Genomic DNA, 20,367 nt, shown 5'->3' with positions numbered 1-20,367 from the left:
AGGACAAAAATTGATGAGTATAAAGAATTTCATTCATAAAGGTCCATAATCTTTTGGATTCTCAGTCTCCCCCAGAATCAACTCCCACCAACAGCACCAAACATGCACTTCCCAAGTGATGAGAAAAATTATTTTTTCAAATTCTGAGCCCTGTACAGAACTCTACACAGCACCTAATGTTCCACTGCAGGAATTAATATTGCCAGGTGAGGAATGCTCCCCTGGGCTATCTATTTTGAAGGGGGCAAAAGACTGGATCTGCAACCACCCTCACAATTACCCAAACATTCAGGTAGTTCTGTGACAATTCAGTCTTATAGCCTGGCCTTTCTCTAAAGTGAGTGAGATGTGTCCAATTTATGCATCTTGGAGTATAAAGCTTGGAACCTGCACCTGAATCCAAACTTTATTATAACTCTCTTTTTTTTTTTTTTTTTTTTTTTGTCCTCCAAGCAAGCAACATATATAGAATATCAGTAACATGGTAACATGAAGGCTGCAGAAATGTATGCTAATGTGTAAACCTTAAGTCAAACTTTCCTTGGATTCTCCTTCTGTATCAATGCTCAGAGCCCTGTAACACATTAGTTAACTATAGCCTGCTTTTTTCAATCTCTCTTATTTCAGCACAAAAAGGTAACATGATAATGGTAACTCTGCAGGTACTCTGTAGTATAACCAATGTTTTACTGAATCTCAGTATTACTTTCTTATTTGAATAGCAAGACTGCCTGCAAGTGCTATTCTATACAGTTGTTCTGAATATTTTGTTAGATTACACTAAAAACGAAAGTGACACGAAATAATGAAAATCATATTTAAAGTTAGTTGTGTTTTAATGTGGCTTTTTGCCAGTTAAAAACATTGCACTAGCTAGTGATTCTGAAGGTGCTTTTTCAGTACTTCTACAGAGACGGCATTTATGACAATACCACTGTATCAGCAAAACTACCAATATAGATATTTCACTTTTCATCTTTATTTAAAGGTCTTTATACAAGGCTTTCCTATAACAGTATTGCAGCAGCATTAATTTTGTAAAGGTCCTGAAGGTCATTCTTATTTTCAGGCAATTAAAAACATCCAAGAATTTTAATGATGCTTTGCATTAGTGTTATTATATACAGAATTGTTACAAAATTCAACAGTCTGTGAAAATGTCACCGCTAGGTATGAAAGAAGCAGCTCATCTTAAAATGAAAACCAGCTCCAGTCTTTGCAGGTGTTCAACAAACTTAAGTGATTTAATTTTGTCTTCTCTACCTCCACTTCTCAGGCACTTCTACAAGTTCCGGCACCTGAAATACCATCATATTTGATTTTTCTAGAGAAAAGAAGTGGTTAGATCTAATTATTTAAACTTAAGTACAGCATTTGGTACAGTGCCATATGGAAAATTATTAGCTAAAATAGGAGATGAGTACAAAAATTGAAAAGCGGATAACAAAGTGAGTAGTAGGAGGAGAAGATCAATTCTGAGGGAAGTAGTGAGTTTCCCAGTCATCAGTCTTGGGGCTGATACTATTTAACATTTTGTTTCATTAATGGGGATGGCATAAAAAATAAGTGTGTGCTACTGGAATTTACTGATGGCATAAGGGAGGGAGGTACTGTCACTGCAGAGACAAATCATTTAGGAAGAACTGAGTGACCTTGAGGACTGGGATAAGACAAATTGGATGAGATTCAGAAGGATTGAGTGCAGGATCATGCAGCTGGATCTTGTTAACCAGGTTTCTACAACACCTGGGTGCTCAGGGGAAAGAAATGACTAAGGTGGGGAAAGACACAGACCACACAAAGCAAAGGATTTTCCCTGGGGTAATGAAATACACCAGTAGCACTGTATGAAGCACAGGTTAGATTGCAGCTTGGATAGTGCACACTGTTCACAAATGATTCACTTCACACCTGGGAAGCTACCAAAAAAGATGATTAGAGTGACCACAGGAAGGGAGAGCCTTAAGTGTGAGAGGAGCTTGGCAAAATGAAGTCTGATGGAGGCTACTATAAATACTGCATAGGCATAAGCTCCAGGCAGAGAAAACATCTATTTAAACTAAAGGACAACATTGGCATAAGAACAAATGGTATAAATTGGCCATGAATAAATTTAGGATGGAAATTGGAAGCAGGTTTCCAAACAACAGAATAGTGATGTTATGCAATTGCTTTCCAATGAGAACAGTGGAAAAAACAACAACAACAAAAACCCCTGAACTACTTTTAAGACAGAGTATAATGAGTTTCTGAAAGGGATTATATGATGTGTTTGGCTAAGATAGCAGGGAACTGGACTTGATGGCCCAAGAGGTCTGTTGCAGTCCTGTCTTTCTAAGCCTGTTTTTCATGGCCAAGTAATTCCGAGCACTGTTAAGTGCTTCCTTTCCTTCATGTATTTTTTAGATATTTTTTTTACAGTACGCTTCAGGCACTGCTGGACTGATTTAGTGAAGGACCAAAACTCTGTTGTTCAGCATATGCTGAAAACTCTACAAACCAAGCAAGAAAAGGGGGTATCCAGCATCCTACATGGCCAGGCCTGGGGTGCTTAAAGAAATCACCAGTACCTTGTCCCTGAATCCAGCATTTCATTACACCTTAAGCTGCATATCTCCATAGACAATATATCTATAAATGGATTTGTACGGAAACCCTGGCTTCAGGGTTTGGCCAGTGGACTTTTGTGGGTTCCTTACCCACAAAAGCAAAGCTGGGTGTTTACAGCTTTTTATTTTTCAGTAATAGCTTCATCAAGCAGCTGGGAGGATGTAGGCTGGCCTGGTAGTACAGTGACTCCCTTATTAAGAGTTTCTTGTAGACAAAAGTTTTATGATTTTCTACATATGCTTCAGTTGAAAAGAGTGGGAAAATGAGACCTGGAGCACTGGGTGGCTCTGGCTGTTCTTCCTTTCCAGCTAACTACACACAAACTTTTATGAAATCAGCAATTAATAGCAAAAATAGGTTAAGAAATCGAAAAGTTAGATGAAATCCCCAAGAGTACAGGTAGCTTAGAAAATGAGAAAAAATAGGTAGTAGATTCACAAGGGAACAGTGCTTTGCTTACACCTTGTCACTATCCACATTAATCACATTTGCAGTAGGCAGCAGCTCTACTTTGTTGTGCAAATACTTTAGCAACTGATTTTAAAAAATGAGCAAGATAGCTGAGTCCCTAGGTTCACATCAAGAGGGTAATGAGCACTTGTGTTACCAGCCCAAAGAGCCATAAACACGGCAGTGGAAGTTTTCAGTCCCTCTTAAGCTGGGTTTTTCCAAAGCTGTCTCAGTCCTTTGGTATCAGGCAGGGAGGCTCACTGGGGTGTCCCTGCAGGGGACACGGTGACACTGGAGCTTGGCTGTAGGCAACTGGGGTGCAGCACTCACCCACAAGCTGCCCAGTGACACAATGGCTGCAAATGCCCATCCCTCAGGGGGAAAAGATAAAAGTAATTTGAAAAATGTATTTTTAAGGGAGAACAGTATCAAAGGTCAGAAATGAAAGACATGAACTTTGAAATGGTCAAAGAGAAAATATTTAGATTGATTCAAACTTAAAAGGAGCAACCCTTATTTTATTCTTCAACTATTGTTTCTTGTTCCTGAAGTGTGTGCGGCTACAGAGATTTTTTTAACCTGTCCTAAACTTCAACCAGGACACACTGTTTGGTGAACACCTCAGTAAGATGATCTTATTTTATCTGGTCCCATCAGCAAGGTCAATTCAGAATGAATCAGTCACAAGCAGTGGTCACTAAATCATTGTATTTTTAGTTTGGTCATCCTCATATGCCCAGCTGTGAGGACATGGCCAAACCAGGGATGAATTCAGCCCTGAGTATGTGGCAACCTGGTGGGGCTGGCCTGGTGCAGGGGCAGGGCCACCTCATCACTGCTCAGCTTCAGCAATACACTCAGTTGGGTGGAAATTGCTTCAGGATAAAAATTCACATTTTCAGCCTGTTTGCAAACAGACCCATGTGCAAGGCCAAGACTACAGGGGCTCTCAGGTGACAAGCATGCTAAGGAATATATTTGTGACCACAGCAGCTGAGATAAATAGCTTTTTCTCAGAGGTGTCTGGATTTCGGCTGCCTGCATGTGCAGGTGACGGCAGTGCGGATGGCATCAGGAAGGATGTGTGGGGCCTCCCTGCCCACACGCAGGCTGCCTGCCTCTGAGCAAAACCAATGAGCATTAGCAGTGGTTAAACACCACAAATGCCTACAAAAATAACTCTTCATTAGGTAAATCAGTCAGGGTCAGCCTTTCTGGACACCAGGCCAGCCACTGTGGAGCAGCGTACCTGAGGACTGAGGTGAGTGGCCTGGTGGGGCTGTGAGGCCAGCTTGCTGCCTTTGGTTTCTTACCCCTGTGGATTTCACAAATAAGAGGTTAAAAAACACATCCCTGGTTTGCAGAGGGCCTTCAGGATCCTGCCTCGCTCCTCTTTGCCCCTGCTTTTGTTCATGCTGGTTCACTGCATCCCATCTTGGCCGAGCAGGGAGCCGCCTGGGCAGAGCAGGCCTTGAGATGGTCCCTTGGCATGCGGGCTGCAATGCTGCAAGGATGCCACAGCCTGCGAAACAGCAAAATAAAATAGGGGCGAAGGAAAGAAAGAAAGAAAGAAAAAAAAAAAAAACACACAACAACACACCGACAGAAAGAAAAGACAATGTGTTCGTTCCTCACTCTTCCCTCAGAGCTATCTCACCCAGTGCAGAGGCTGCAGAAGTGTGAACACATCCTGTTTACATCTGCCACCCGGCTGGCGTGGTGGAGGGGAGCGTGCAGCGAAGGAGCCAGCTGAGGCACAGGGAGAGCCGGCCCTGCCATGGAGGCACTGCCCATCTACCACGGGGGCATCAGCCGTGAGGCTGGGGAGAAGCTGCTTCTGGCGGCAGGCACTGATGGCAGCTACCTGCTGCGGGACAGTGAGAGCATCCCGGGGGTCTACTGCCTCTGCGTGCTGTGAGTGTGGGCGGACGGGCAGTGGTAGGGGTGGTGGGGACACTGCGGATCCCAACCTGGGCAAACTTGGTGTGGCATGGTCCCGTGTTGTGAGTCTGAACAGTGTCTGAACATGGAAGGGTGGGTGAGGTGCCATGAAGAGCTGAGCAGCTCGTCTTTGTGACTGCTGTCTTCTGCTCCTCCAGTGCGCTCATGGGTGCACCCATAGCATTGCCAGCATCACCACTTATTGGGGAGGGCAGCGCAAAGTGTTTTGTCATGCAGAGTGTGCCTTTGCTTTGGGATCCTCTTGGTCAGGCTGCGTGTCCCACGAGCTATTGGGCTTGGAGTGAATTACCTTTAAAGTGTGCGAAATACGAAGCGGCAATGTTTCAACATATAGGATGAAAAGGTAAAATATTTAATGGGATGGTCTGTCAGAGTGGGGATAGAGAGGTTTGCTCAAGAGAACTGGGTTCTGTAAAGTCACAGAACCTCATTTTAATGAGGCATTTTAATTACCCTACGTTTGGCATAGGCAGAGGAATGAGAAGTCCTGAGAGAGACTTCTATACAACAAAGTACCATAGCACCAACAGAAGAAAGATGTCTGCCAGGCCTGCACGGACTGATGAGTGTTGCTTTAGTAGGAGAAGAAAAGCAAGAGAAAACTGTGTTAAGGCCAGAAAGAAAATAGCTAGTGGCAAGCAAAGAGAGAGGGCACTTCGGTACTTGTGAAAAAAGCAGAGGAAGAGTCCTAAGTGAGGTTTTCCCCAAAGGTCTTGAATACATTTCCAACAATATGCAATTAAGCCCTGGGTGAGCATTATTATTACCCTGTTGTAGAGCAGTAAATGGAGAGATGCAAGAAGGTAATACACAATCCAAAAATACACTACCTTCTTTTAGTGGAAAGTCTTCATGGAAGAAGATGTATTCTTTCTTCTCATGAAATCAGGTGAACCAAGAGAGGTGCGTCTGCTAACAAATACCTCAGCCCTTAACAGCTAGCTGAAAAATGGGACATAAGAAGCATCTCGAGTTAAATGAAAATGCAATAGACAGAGCAAGAGGTAAGTAGTGCTATGATTCCAGTGATGGCAATAGGCAATAAAAGCAGAATCTGTTTTAAATAACCATCAGAGGAAATGGTGATATATCTCCTTTAACACTCAGAAGTCAGTCAGTGCAGGTAAAACACCAAGGCATTAGAGAAAGGGTCAGGCAGAATGTTACAATGCTGCATAAAATAGAGAATCCTAAAATTAAATCCACCATTAGTCTAAATCAGGCTGTAAGTATATAACAATGTTTTTCAATTGTGTGCAATCGGTTAGAAATTTTTGCCATGTTAATGGTAATTAATATCTTTAGGAAGAAATAAACATATATATATATAATGAAAATAGGAAGAACAGAAAGGATTGCTAACTAGAGCAAGCTTTGGAGAAAAAAGAAAAAAGACCAACCTAGCTGTTTCTGGAAATTATGGACCACTCCTGTCTTCATGTTATGTCACATTCAAACATGTATATGCTAAGAAAAGGGGAAAAGCAAAAAATATTACTGATGAATGCTATGCAGGTTTCTTCTGGAATGTAAAACTTTTAAAATTTTTTTATATAAATTTTTTATGATGGAAATTTTCAATATCATCTTGGATAAATCCAGATTAAAAAAAGAATAAATGAAAAATATTACAATGAATATGATCTAATATGGACAGTAAGGTGGCTGAAAAATGGTAGAGTTAAGCCTTGGCTTGAACACTTCCTAATATTTCAGTTTAGAGTATTATGTAAGAAATAGTGGATGCAGTAAGCAACGTATCACACAATAACTTTGAAGACAGGTATCATAAAAATATCAGGAAATGGTCTCACACTGGAGATAGCAATGACAGCTTAGAGAAATGTGTGCCATAAACTACAGAAGTGCTTTAACAGGCAAATTTACTAAAGCAAAGCACTTCGGTAGAGAGTCTGGAGGAGCAAATACGGAAGGCATGTAGATATGTATTCAGTGGAGGGTGCTAAGCCTGGTGTTGGCAATTGACCAAATCCTCCAAATTCAAGTCTGAACAGCATGCACAGAGATGAAACAGGTGATGAGCACGTATGCGCATGAGAGCTTTGGTAAAAACAAAGAAGGAAACAAGCAGTTGCTATATTCACTGTTTATTAAAAAGAAAAGAAAACAGAAAAAAGCGTTAAGTACTTCTTTGCTTTTTCATACTTCCTAATAGATAACAGAAATTATGAGGAATAACAAAATAGTTCAGCAATTTACATTTCTGTTCAGAATCTATGCTGATGATCACTCTAGAAATACCTAGGTATATCAAGTCTCGGCAAAACGTGTTTACTGGAAGTACTGAAGCAATTTTTGAAGCCTGAGAAACAAGCCTGGTGAACCACTAGATGTACTGCAAAAAGTATCACAGCTAAACAAAAAAATTAATATCTTCCCAGTGAAAATTTCTAACAGCAGTGAAAATGTTTCATACTGACAGTGATGTTTCTATTGTTTGTAGAACAGAAAAAGAGAAAACTGTTCCCACTTTCCAAAACCAAAATGCTTTCAGTCTGTCTTCTTTCACCTCTCCCTGCACTTCCCTGGAGAAGTAAGACAAAACAAATCTAAGAAGCCCCTGCTCCCCAGACCCCAACCATCTTAGGGATTTTATTTTATTTTATTTTATTTATTTTATTTTATTTTATTTTATTTTATTTTATTTTATTTTATTTTATTTTATTTTATTTTATTTTATTTATTTCATTATTTTATTTTTACCATGGGAAAGGGAGAAAGGACTTGACAAAACTGAAATCACAGTTCCAATAATGAGAAAATAAATTTTGGATGACAATACTTGATGAGCTTGAAAGATGGAGGTGGTTGCCCTGCATGCCCAGCTCCAGGTACAGCATTTAGAAAGTCCTGTGATTGCCTCTGCATTGCTGTGGCTCAAACAATGCCTCCCCTTTCTGAAAGATGGTGTAAGTTTGTGATGCCAGCCCCCACTGGGCACTACTAGAAAGCTCTAAAGTATTTTGGCAGTCTTTGAGCCTCCTAACGCATGTAATAAGGGCAGTGGTGTTCACAGTCAGGTTCACTTGCCTTTTGCTTTTTCAATTAAAAAGTGGAGCCCTGACCTTTAAAAGGGAGAAGAGTCAAAGACTTCAGGAATCCCTTGCTACTAACACAGATTTTACATAAAAGAGACAGGTGGTAGCATAAAACCTGACCTATAGAGATGGGTAACTGTGGCAGCCAGGCCCCTGTTGTCAGCGCATTTATATGGAAAACTGCTTTCTCTCTTCTTTGTTTCTCCTGAAGTATTCTTTATCTTCCTTGAGTGCTGCTTTCTACTGCCCCAAGTCACGGTGTGCCTGCTAGCCTTCAAAGAGAGAACAGTTTTTGGTGTGGCTGTGGCAAAACACAAAGAACCCACTTTCAGAAATATTTTAAGACCACAGTTAAACTATGCATGGAAGCACAGAAGGGTTTTGATTTGGGCTAGGGTCCCCCGGGGCTCTTGCAAACAAAAATGCTGCCTGCAGCCTTTGGCAATGCTTTTTTGGCAAGACACTTCCAAGATCTTTGTGGTATGGATACCATTATTAAATAGATAATACATACTTTAAAGATGTCACTCATTAGTGTTTGAAAGTGTCAACAGAGGAGCAGGATCATTTTCTGAAATTCGTTTAGAGTTGTTTAGAATAGAAAGAAGATTTTTGCTGTTCCTGAGAACAGGGATAGAAGAAATGTGTATTCTTTTTTTTTTTTTTTTTTTTTTTTTTTTTTAAAAAAAAAAGTGCACATTTTACCTGTAATCATGCTATATTTAGCACTCTGAGGTTTTAATAACAGCATACAATTGTTATGGGAAGCTTTCTTTACTGGTACATTTTTCTTGTTGCTCAATATCCCCCTTAATGTTTTCAGCACCCTCAGAAATCCTTTGTGCATGTTGCTCCTAATGAAGTCAATGGGGGACACAGGACAAGGTAACAGGGGCTAGGTTGGGAAGCAGCCTCTTAAGCTGTGCATGAAAAATTTATGAATAAATGCCTGAGAGTGCCAAAAGCACCACTTTCCTTTACAGATATATGAGGGCACATGCAGAAACAAGCAGCTCATGCCTGAATTGGTAAAGATAAAGCAGTTGTAGTTTGGGTCTTAAGATTCATATACTTGAGCATGCTTGGCATTTTAGTAGTTGTTTCAGACCCTTTAATATTTCTCAGTGAATGTTCAGCTAAACATGACATACTTGTCAAACTGTATGTTCAGATCGTTTGTTTGAAATCAGCCATTCATGTGCTGTGCTGCATTCAATTTGCAGGGAATAATCAAAAGCTGGAATTGAAAACTATTTAGAGCTCTTGAAGCAACGGTAATGGCAGTGGGGATAGGCTGCAGTCCCATCAGACTTTTACATAAGCTATTTTTTCTGTCACCATAACCGCAGTGCACAAGTTCAGGCAACGTGCTGAAATTTTCTGATGCAGCAGATGTATCAGGTGTACAACACAAAGGTGTGGTACAGGATCACGAGTCAGCTTCGGCTTAGCATTTCTTTTGTTTCCCATGTAATATGTTTGATAGAAGTGGCAGAATAATTGCATTTATTATAACATTGCACATAATAATCATCATCATTTAAAATGTTATTTGGAACAAAAGCTTCTATCCGAGAAGTAGCCTCCCAATTCAAGGTTGGTGGTGTAAATACCGTGCACTATTTTCAGCTTTGAAAAAAAATCTTTTACAGCACAGTGGAGGTATTTCAGCTACCTGCTCATCAGAGTGAGCTTCATGTTTGCCAAGAAAAACCTGTCTAAAGGCCTTCAGGTATTCCACTGATTTTCCTGGAAAGATTTTAGAAAGGTAGACAGCCTGAAGGGTGGGTAGTCACTATGCTAACCAATCCATAAATGACAGAGTGAGTAAAATTGTTAGATGAAAAAACCTAGATTAGCTCTACCTTGATTTTCCAGGACTGAGTTTTGAGGATTTAGTTCAAGCAGTGATTTCAGGTCCAGGGATTTTATGGTCAGAACTGTGCCTATCTTGCTTGGAGAGAAACTGGAAATCTAATAATGAGCTACACTGAATCACTCCCAAGCAAACCCAGAAGTATTTTGTAGAAATATGAAACTATCATTTGCAGTGCTATTGACAGTGTTTTATCTATTGCAGTTCTTGTGAGTTTGGTCTAAAATGAAAGAATTTTCACCAGACAACATTTTATCATGATTTTTTTTTTTTTTTTTTTTTTTTTTTTGCCTTGTGAGGTACTATTCTGGAGGACATAATTATTCATGAAGCTTAGCTAATGGCTCACCATAAAATAAGCTCCTTCCTTTTACTGTCTCAGATTTGAATTAATTCTTATTTTATTTCCAAATTTCAAGGCATTTTCCTGTTTGAGGCATTGCTTTTGGCTGGACCAGCTTCTACCAGAGCATCTTACCTGCTCAGCAAGGCTGCACACTCTCCCAGTAGGAAAATCAGCAGCTCTTCTGCTGATTGTCAGTAGTGAAAGGTGAAGATGCTGACAATCTTCCACAGAAAACTGCATATACACAAACTCGCAGGCATTTCACAACACTTGACATGTCTGTTCAGGCTGTTAACTTCAGAACAGAAAATCAAAAGAATGCGTTTCTTTATCATGCCCTAGCATCATGGTAGCTCACCCTAGTAGCAGATTCAGTATCATGGGTAAATACCAGAAAAGCATTGGTAGGGGAATCAGAAGTGTAAACTCAGGTAGGTGTGTATAGAGTGCTACTGTGAGTTAAGCTCTAGTAACTCTGTCAGACTTTTCGGACCATGTAAACACTGATTTAAGCTATTTCATTCACTCTTGCTGACATAGAGCTTGTGTCTTGCATATCATCTCAAGGCGAATGCTATTTCTTCAGCTTGGGTTAGCTGATGGGTGGTAATTGCTAAGTTTCTGTACCTTGATAGTGCATCTGAAACCTAAATAAGGCAGGAACCAAGCCGCTTGTCAACCAGAAAATGCAAATTCCAGGACAGACTGAGGAGCTACAAGTTTAAACAGAATTTTCTTCTACATTAACTAACAAGACCCTTTGGTCTTTCTGTGATTCATAAACCAAGCAGAAACATAGCAATTAAAAGAGGAAAAAGAAAGCACTTTAAGTGGATGTCTGGCTTCAACTGTTTTGCCTTCTCAGTGGCTGCTGCCACCACCACAGTAGGGAAGCCGTGCAGCTTGGTGGGAGCATGGGCTCCCACCTCCGCAGCTACTCCCATCGGCCATGTGCCCACACCAGGGTTGCTCCCTGGGAAGGGACCACCTGCCTGGGCTTGGTCCCTCCAAGCAGGAATTCAGGAGCAGATCTGCAGCCCAAATCCTTTGGGTGAGGCAGAAACAGCCGTAGCCAGACCCTCTCAGGCTCTTGCATGCTGTTTGCTATGTGCCACTGAAATCCTGCTCTGAATACAGGAGTAGTAATTCCCCCATGGGCTCTCTTGCAGCATCCATCTCCATAGTATGATGTGGTGTGTAAACAATATCTCAATTTGTGAGATGAAGAGTTTGTTAACTCTGTTTCACACATGAGAAAATGTGACACAGGATGCTAAGGGCTGCAGTACCCTTTGGGTTCGCAGTGTGAAGCTGACAGGAAAGCATTTTGATAATACCCAGAATTCAGCTGTATGGCCTGTGGACTTTGCTTGCATTGCTGAGGGCTGTTCCCTTGTTTATTCTTTTGCTTCCAAATCACCTGTCTTCACCCCTTCTCACCTCTGGCTTTTTATGCATCTCCTAGTTAAAGTCCCCTGAGGCTTCACCTCCCTTTACCCTCTTCCTTACTCAGATGGACTCTCCCAGGACTTCAGTTTTCAATGCTATTTCCCTGTCCAGCTTGCACAGAGGCAGCTCCCCATCTTTCCTTCCATGAAGCATTGTTTCTCCTACCATGTTGCCTTTACTGGCACTTCACTATTCTCTGTACCTTAGAGAAGGCTAAGGCAAACACCCCAGACACAAAATTTCAGCCTAAACGGCTGAGATGTGACAAAGTTATAACAAAGTTATAAGCTGAGCTTGGGCAGTATGTAATGCTCTGGACCTCTGTTCATAAACTACACCACTGACTTGTCCCTAACCAATTTCATAAAGGGAAATTCTCAGGTAAGTCCAAGACACAAATGCGTCAGGTAAGAGGAGTTGACTAGTACAGTGCAAAGACATCAGAATAAGTTATATGAAGAGGGAGAAATTGATGCCATTTATTGCTGACATGGCTTTCCCCCGTCTCTCTGTCTTTCTCCCTTTATATTTGATCCATTTTGGAACCAGAAATGAATACAAATTAGTTTAATAAAATTTCCCAACTGAGACACAAAACATTTGGAAATGATTTTAAAATACACCATGCAGCTGAAATGTCATGGTTAATTTTAAGCTGCAGCATGCAGCTAATAACCTCTGGCTATTTCCATGGTACAGAAGATTGTAATTATTCACCTGTTAAAGTAAATGCTGCTTTAACAAGTCTGATCACAGTTGAAAAGGAGGAGTGGAGAGGACAGGTAGACAGATGCTGTCTCAGTATGTCATCTGTGAATGATGCCTTTGTAGCTCTTTGGGAGGAATTATCTAGCTATGAAGAAGAAAGCTATCATACAAAATGGACTGTTTCCTGCAACAGCAACTTTTTTGAGAATTTCCTTTGACAAAGTTTTCCCAGTTATGGTATTGCAATGGGGACAGTGATAGAAGAGTTCCCCGCGGGTATTACACATGGGGAAAGAAGAAAAATGTTAAATGAAGTCAAAAAAGTCATTAGTGGTGACCAAAGCACTGTTTCCTCAGTGCTATCCAATATTACTTTCATAGCAATTGATGTTTTCTTCTTGCCTTCATCACCATTTTGGCATTTTTTGCCTTTGACCAAGAATCTATGGGGCCCCATTCATCATGCTATTAATTCATGATTGCTCCCATCCCTTGGACTTCACTGGCTCATAGGAGAAGCTTTGCAATTGTGAGTGAGGCTTGTGGCAGTCCTTGGGCCGAGTGAAGGGATGTGGGAAGCCTTCTGCTGGATCTTTCCTGGCTGTAAGGAGATGCTCATCGTCCAAGAAATGCCAGGAAGTAAGTGTCGCTGTGAGAGTGCTCTCTGAAATCCTTCTCTCAATTACATCTGTCCACCTCTTGTTGATTTTCTCCAGCAAGGAGACAAGTTTAGGTCACTATACTCAGGTTGAGGTAGATCTGGCCTGCATCTGACCAGGCAATGACCTCAAAGGAGGTCTGTGTGAGAGGCCCCACACGACTGGTGTCACCCAATACCTGGCTTTTGGTTATAGCTAGTCCCCACACCACATACAGGAACATTGTGTCACACTAGAAGCCTTTATTTGTGTCATGAATTGACTAAAATAAAGAAAACGGAGCTGTCTCCTAATGGTGGCTGGGGATTTTCTTCTGTCTAAGCTCCAGTAAATACTTTTTCCTGATGTATTTTGCTATTTGGAGGCAGTGTTCTACACAACCTCAGTTTTAATTTTTATGTTTAATTTTTGTTTTTAAGAAAAACAGCTTGATCTGCCTTCATCCCACACTGATCTCAGTAAAAGTTGGGTAATTTAAATCATAAAAAGCTTTCTTGCAGGAGGCTGTGCCCATGTAACACTGAAAAGAACTTGGTATGCCAAAATCATGATGCTCGCTTGTGCGCTTGCTTATGCGTGGAAGGTAGAAAGCACCTTGAAGTGGTAATGAAGTAAGTTCCTGCTGCTTAACAGCAAGTTTTGATAAGATCACATTCGTTAGGAGAGTACTTATCAGAAGAGCTGCAACTCATTTTGTGGAAAGAAAGACACCAATGGAAAGTAGCAAAATGGGAAAATCTAGCTGTTCATGTTCTTTACAAAACGCATCCTTTGTGCATTTCCTCAGAGAAAGCAGGCGTGGTAGGTGGTGGGCCTGGGACATCACTGTTCTGTTCTGTTCTGGCTTTGTTTGCTGATGGCTTCAGAGCCAACAGATGATAACATTGTGTTTTTCATCTTAAGTTCAGTAACCCTCCTTCATGCCTCACATTATTTCCTCTTCTGGGAAAAAATGCAGATTTGCCTGATGAGTGCAGAGCTCCCACCTGTGCTTGCAAGGCTGTGATAGGAATGTCATACCCCTCCCATACTCCATGCGGTGCTCAGTACTTCCATGTTCCCAAAGTCTTGCTCCTTTCTCTGTATCTCAGGGGCTTTTATCTGAGATATCCTTTGAGTGTTCTCTGGGCTTAACTGAGTTATTTTATAGTTGGAACTCTTTTTATACACGATAGGTATCTATTGTATACCTATATGCATATCACCCATCTTTGTCCTGAATATTACTTAATCTGGCCTTTATTTTTCAGTTTGTCTGGCTTACCAAACCCACTTGGCAGAGTGCTGAAAGCCATCAGACATTTCAGAGTCAGGGCAGCACCCCAACCTCTCAACCAATTCAAGTTATGCAGTCTCATAGGAAGAGAAAATAATGAAAGAAACAACAGATGGCAGCTTTCTGGACAACTGAGCCATTTCTGGAAAAATCAGATTTTAAAGAGATTGGCAGGCCAATTGGCAGTCCATTTGGCAGGCCTCAGGACAACCAAGAACAAGGCCTGGTAATATGCAGAGTATTATCAAAAACAGGAGGCAAGAGAGTGAGGTTTAGATTTTTTACAAACTGATCCTGCTTGTTTTGAGGATTGAAAGAAAAATTGTGGAGCTGGTCAAATAGCTGCTTCAGAGAGAAGGGACAAAATGCCAAGGTGACTCTGGTATTTTCCAGCACCCTGTGGGCTGTAAAATCCTAGTTTCAGTAACCACAGCTTGGCTGGTGATCTCTGTGCCCAGATGAAGGAAAGACCCTTGTCATTTTCAGACAGATAGGGCTGCTCTTGAAACACTGACTACATAGGCTCCTGGAGGTTTTAAGAAAGGACATGATAGTACAAAGTTGTCTAAAATGGGAGACTGAAATCCCAGAATTGTACGGGTTGGAAGGGACCTCAAGAGATCATCATGTCCAACCCCCCTGCTAAAGCAGGTTCCCTACAGCAGGTTGCCCAGGTAGGCGTCCAGATGGGCCTTGAATATCTCCAGAGAAGGAGACTCCACAGCCTGCCTGGGCAGCCTGTTCCAGTGCTCCGTCACCCTCACCGTGAAGTTATTTTCCATGTTGGTGCAGAACTTCCTGCGCTCTGTCTTGTGGCCATTACCCCTTGTCTTGTCCCCACAAGCCACTGAAATGAGGTTGGCAATATCCTTTTGTTTCCCACACTTAAGGTATTTATAAACATTGATAAAATCCCCCTCTCAGTCTTCTTTTCTCAAGGTTCAACAGACCCAGGTCTCTCAGCCTCTCCTCATAGGGGAGATGCTCCAGGCCCCATATCATCTTTGTGGCCCTCCGCTGGACTGTCCAGGAGATCCCTGTCTTTTTTGTACTGGGAAGCCCAGAACTGGACCCAGTACTTGAGGTGAGGCCTGACCAGGGTAGCTACAGTGCCATGGGACAGATGGGCAAGCAGTGCCGTCCTTCTGTATCCTTCCCTCATTTTGCAACCCCAGTGGGTTTTTCACACCAAGGACTCTTTTTGGGCCCCTCCAAAAGTCCCCAAAGGGCTGAAGCAACTGGGCTTGCTGGGGGAAGCAGAGGAAGCTGTTTTCTTCCATCGGTTCCCAACAGGCGAGCACAGCCAGCCACCTTTAAGGTCCACATGGCAACAGGCAGAAAGCCATGTCTGTGGGGACGCAAGATGAATTGGTGCGTGAGGTGGTGATGTGGTTGCACCTGGAGGAGGCTGGCACCTCCGTTGGTGTACGGGGAGCTTGCCCCCGCAACAGCCCCGATGGGAGGGAGTGGCAGCACGTCGCATGCCTCCGAATGTCATCGTGCCAGGAGTTGAGCGGTGGTGGGGAGAGCTCACAAATCATGACAGGGAATGGATTTTCGCTCCTGCTTTATGGGGTTATAGCAGTGTGACAACTGTTAACAGCTTCCCACTCAGGTAAATTATACCAGAGATTGCTTTGCAGAGGTTGCTTTAATGACTTTTTAACAAGAATTTATCCAGGAGCCATGACATGGAGTGTAAGTAATTACAATCATACGGTATCTGTGTCATTGATGGTTTCTGCTATTTTGTAATAACTACTACAATACTGTGTATAATTGGAAAGAAATGTAGTTTTTTTCTTTTCTCTTTCTTTTTTTTTTTTTTTTTTTTCCTAAAGAATAAGAACTTATACTGAAATAGTGAACAGTCCCTAAAATCCTGCTGTATATTCGTGTAAATCTATGTAATATAACACATGGTCTTTTTTATCTGATAGCATCTAAACTAATTTTGGAACTACCATCAGTTTTCTCTGCTTCCAAGTTAAATTTTGGATATATAATAATCTACCATGTAAATTATTCACTGTATTGAGTTTTTAAAAGAAGCAGGACTGCGGCTGGATGTCGGTATGCCTTATTCTGTTAATGTACGACTCCTTATTCTCGAAGGAGTCAAATTAGATTTGAAAATACAGAAGATTTCACACTCTTATAAAACTCTTTTGTCAGTGTTTGAGAATTAGGAATGTACTCATAAGGCAAAAAGTAATTTACCTGGATTTTGTGGTTCTAGCTTTCCAAATAAGTTACAGTCATGCTATTGCTTCTGGGAACATCTGCGTTTAAATAAATCATAGACCAGCAAGATTATGTGCCAATAATACACATTTTCTTTTTTCCAGGCAAAGTATGCCTGGTGTTTGTCCGTAAAAGGAGGTCACTGAAAAAAATAATATAAATAAAAACACTGAGGCAGGAATCAGAGCATTGTCACTTAACTTGGAATAACTGAAGATTGCTAAAATAGATCTGAGACAGACCAATTCCCTCATCCAAAAAACAAAAACCAAAAAACACCAGTGGGCTGAAGATCGTTTCTGTTCTGTGTCTCAATTTTCTATTGGCCTAGAATATTTATGGGTGAGCTTACTGTTAAAGAAAGGTCAGCAGATGAACCAATTCCCTCTACTAGAGTGAAACCTAGCAGTAGAAATGAGTAATAAATATCTGGTTTTTGTTTGTTTGTTTGTTTGTTTGTTTGTTTGTTTTTTCACAGGCATCAGGGTTATGTTTATACCTACAGAGTGTCCAAGACAGAAACTGGGTCCTGGAGTGCTGAGGTGTGTACTTCTCTTTTTCTCTTCCAAAAAACTTCTCTATCCTGTTTAGTATTAGTATTGATTGAATGAAATATATTCAAATTATTCATGTTTCTGCAACCTCTGATTTTCATTGAAGGTAATGATCTTGAATGAGCCCATCACTAAGATGTCTTGGTGCCACTTCTGACAATTTTGAACTCATAAATTAATTCCCTCTTACATTTCAGCTATTGCATAATGCATTAGTGCATTATTTTGCATCATTTTAAATTGCAAAAATATTGTGTTTTTATAATTTGACAAGCACAAGCAGTATTCAATTCCTTTCTATCTCACATACCATGAACACCAGCATATTTAAAGAAATAGTTTTCAATGTACAGTGTTTTAAACTTAATTTATCTTCAGATTAATTTATCAAAGGTGCAATATGGTATATATGGTAGCCAAAACTTGTTACAAATTCTGTTTTCACACATACTGGTTGTGCAGGTGCAGCGTGACACTGTTTGTAATACAGAGAACAATTGAGGTTGTTGGAATCTGGATGCTGGCTTTATTTCTTTTATGAAAGTCTTGTTCTTTGTATGTAGTCAGCGTATTACTCTATAATTATATTTCTGTTTGCACCTTAATGAACACCAATATGCAAACATAAAAAGTTGCTAGACAGGCATAATGCCTTGGCCATTGTGATAACAGAAGTGGCTGCAGTGCTCTGGTGTTACTCAAAATCAGGTCAGGGAATAAAACCAACTCACATTACTGCAGAGTACCTAATGATCCGCCTCACCATTGGAAGCAGCGTGAGGAAGATTTCACTCATTTATTCCTGTAAGGCCTTGGGAGCAAACCCTGAGGGTTTGTGCTGCCCAGGAGGGCTGGGACAAGCATTGGTGCCCAGACAGGTGCTGGGACCCCCAGGGTCCTCTGACTGCTGAGGGAGTTCCCTGGGCAGGGCTGCGGCGTGGCCCTGTCACTGCAGTGTCTAGTGTTAAGCCTGCTACAGCTCCTCCCATGACCTCTATTGGCTTTCTGCACATGGGTCTTAGGCTTTTCCTGGTTGTGTTGAGGAAAACTTTATCTGTGTTTCACAACACAGGTGTCCAGAAATGTGCCTAACAAGCACCACAGGCTCTGGGTTTGTCTTGTTGTGGTGATTAGGAAATTATCCCTCTCCCAGCCTCCTACCTCCACAGCGTGAAACCTCTCCTGGTGTGGGGAGGCCACTGTGCACTGGGGTGGGAGGAGAGCACCCACAGCTCATTAACTTGCTTTAAACTGGCAGGTGGAGGGGGCGGAGGGAAGGGCTGGCTCAGTCCCTGGATGTAGTTGCATTTCTGAGGACAAACGTTCTGCATCAGGACCCTGAGCACCGGCGTCCCCTCATCTCTTGCCTTTGGCTTCACAGACGGCGCCTGGGGTCCACCGGCGGCTCTTTCGGAAAGTGCACAACCTCATTTCAGCCTTCCAGAAACCTAACCAAGGCATCATCACACCCCTGCAGCACCCCGTCATCAACCATGCAAATGTTGCATGTCCCCCAGGTACCCATGGGGTGTAGGGAGACTCAGCTGAGCAGGGCCCTTTATGGTGGGGATGGAGGTCTTGGGCCTGTTTGCAGCGTTAGCCTAAACGAGCCAGCACCAGGGCACTGCCAAAAATGTGACTTATTAGGGGCTGTCAGTGTGATGAGAAAATTGTTTTTGAATATGTATTCCTGGTGTATGTATTCCTGAGTGATACTCAGGAGGTGGCTACCTGCCGTCCCCACCACTGTGGCTCTTGTAGGGATGGTTCATCTGCTCTGTCCTTTTTCTTGCAATGTTCATCCTTCTGTATTTTTGTGATTATTTTTCTTTAGGGAGAAATGACAGCCGTGACTTCTACCTGCAGCCAGCACGAAGCCATTTCCCAGAGTGACATGACAGTGCTGCCTCTAGTCCGTGCTCTAGAACAGAACAAGCTATACGATAGTAAATACAACTCTGTGAGTTTTCCTGTAACATTTGCAGAAATGTGTTTCATAGTATTTCTATCTCAAGGTTTAGAAGTTTTTGGTTTCAGAATGTTTTGAATTATTTTTTTTCTTTTTCTTTTTTTTTAAAGAGAGAAGACAAAAGAATCAACTACTAAATGGTGTCATATCTTTTTTTTTTTTTTCTCTTTGTAATCCTAAGTGCAAAATATTTTCTCACCTCAAGACTATTTCCTCTGTTTTACATGACTTGAATTTGGACTCTTCTGTGGTTTGTTCTGGTTGAAATTTATGCAAAACTGGGCAACAGCCCTTCTGTAGGCTTAGAAAAATGGTTTATATTGAGGTGTCCTTGCCTTGAACACAGACTTGCTGTCTGTGTGACTATCATTCATACAAGGGCAACAATATTCTAGATGTGGCCCCAGGAGGATCCCCACTTCTCCCATCTTACCGGGCACTCTGTAAATCACCAGAACCAACCAGCACTGCCTCCATATACAAAATTTATAGTTTGCGAAGACACTTGAAAGCTTTAGCAATGTGCTGAGTAGATGAGAACAATTAGTGAAGAACATAATTCTTTGGTTTTTAGATATTTTCTGTACTTGAAAAAAAAACCACCTACTGCATATAATTTTTAAAAAATAAATTATTTTTGAATGATATTGTTGTTTCTTTCCACATTGTGTGTGTTTGTATGCTGCTGCTGCTGAGCTCCTGTGGGAAAGGTTTACAGCCACAGCACTTGTCAGCTTGCAGAATTGGAGTACTTGCCTTTTAAACTCAGTGTCCTGCCTGAATTGTCAGACAGTAGGAAACACTTGTGAACAGACTTGATGTCCTACAATGCTCTTGGTTTGTGTTGCTGTTAGTTATGCTTTAACTAGCTCAAATGGTCCTAACTATCAAAAAGTGTGATTCTCTTGCACTTCTTTCCAAAGCACAAGACTACAGTGACTGCAAATGGATGACAAAAATATATTAAAAAAAAAAAGAACCACAACCAAATGGATGACAAAAATATATTAAAAAAAAAAAATAGAACCACAACCAAACAACATCTGTAAACATTGTATAACCTCTCATAGGGTGCTTTGGATAAATGTTTAATGTGTATACTTCCAAGTTCTTCTGTGCAGCTTAGAAGACTGGAACCTTGTGCTAATAGGTAAAAAGGTTTTTACTTATTAGCAAAGAGCTAAACAGGCTGCTGGCATGGGCAT

General features: G+C 41.4%; 1 protein-coding gene across 7 annotated transcripts in view; it reads left to right on the top strand.

Annotated features, from left to right (window-relative positions):
• SH2D1A (SH2 domain containing 1A) overlaps positions 1-19,807 on the top strand; it is a 44,026-nt gene extending 24,219 nt beyond the window's left edge. Inside the window, exons 1-5 of one of the 7 annotated variants that reach the window (XM_068696733.1) lie at positions 4,165-4,321; positions 4,707-4,974; positions 17,118-17,181; positions 18,575-18,710; positions 19,028-19,807. In XM_068696733.1, coding sequence (XP_068552834.1) covers positions 4,838-4,974; positions 17,118-17,181; positions 18,575-18,710; positions 19,028-19,086 — 396 coding nt within the window. In that variant the 5' untranslated portion in view covers positions 4,165-4,321; positions 4,707-4,837 and the 3' untranslated portion in view covers positions 19,087-19,807. The other 6 variants (XM_068696730.1, XM_068696731.1, XM_068696728.1 and 3 more) reach the window with 6 other exon arrangements.
• The last annotated feature ends 560 nt before the right edge of the window (positions 19,808-20,367 follow it).

Source organism: Anas acuta, chromosome 13, assembly GCF_963932015.1.
Source record: "Anas acuta chromosome 13, bAnaAcu1.1, whole genome shotgun sequence".
Lineage (NCBI taxonomy): Eukaryota > Metazoa > Chordata > Aves > Anseriformes > Anatidae > Anas > Anas acuta.
This window is presented reverse-complemented; position numbering and strand designations above follow the sequence as displayed.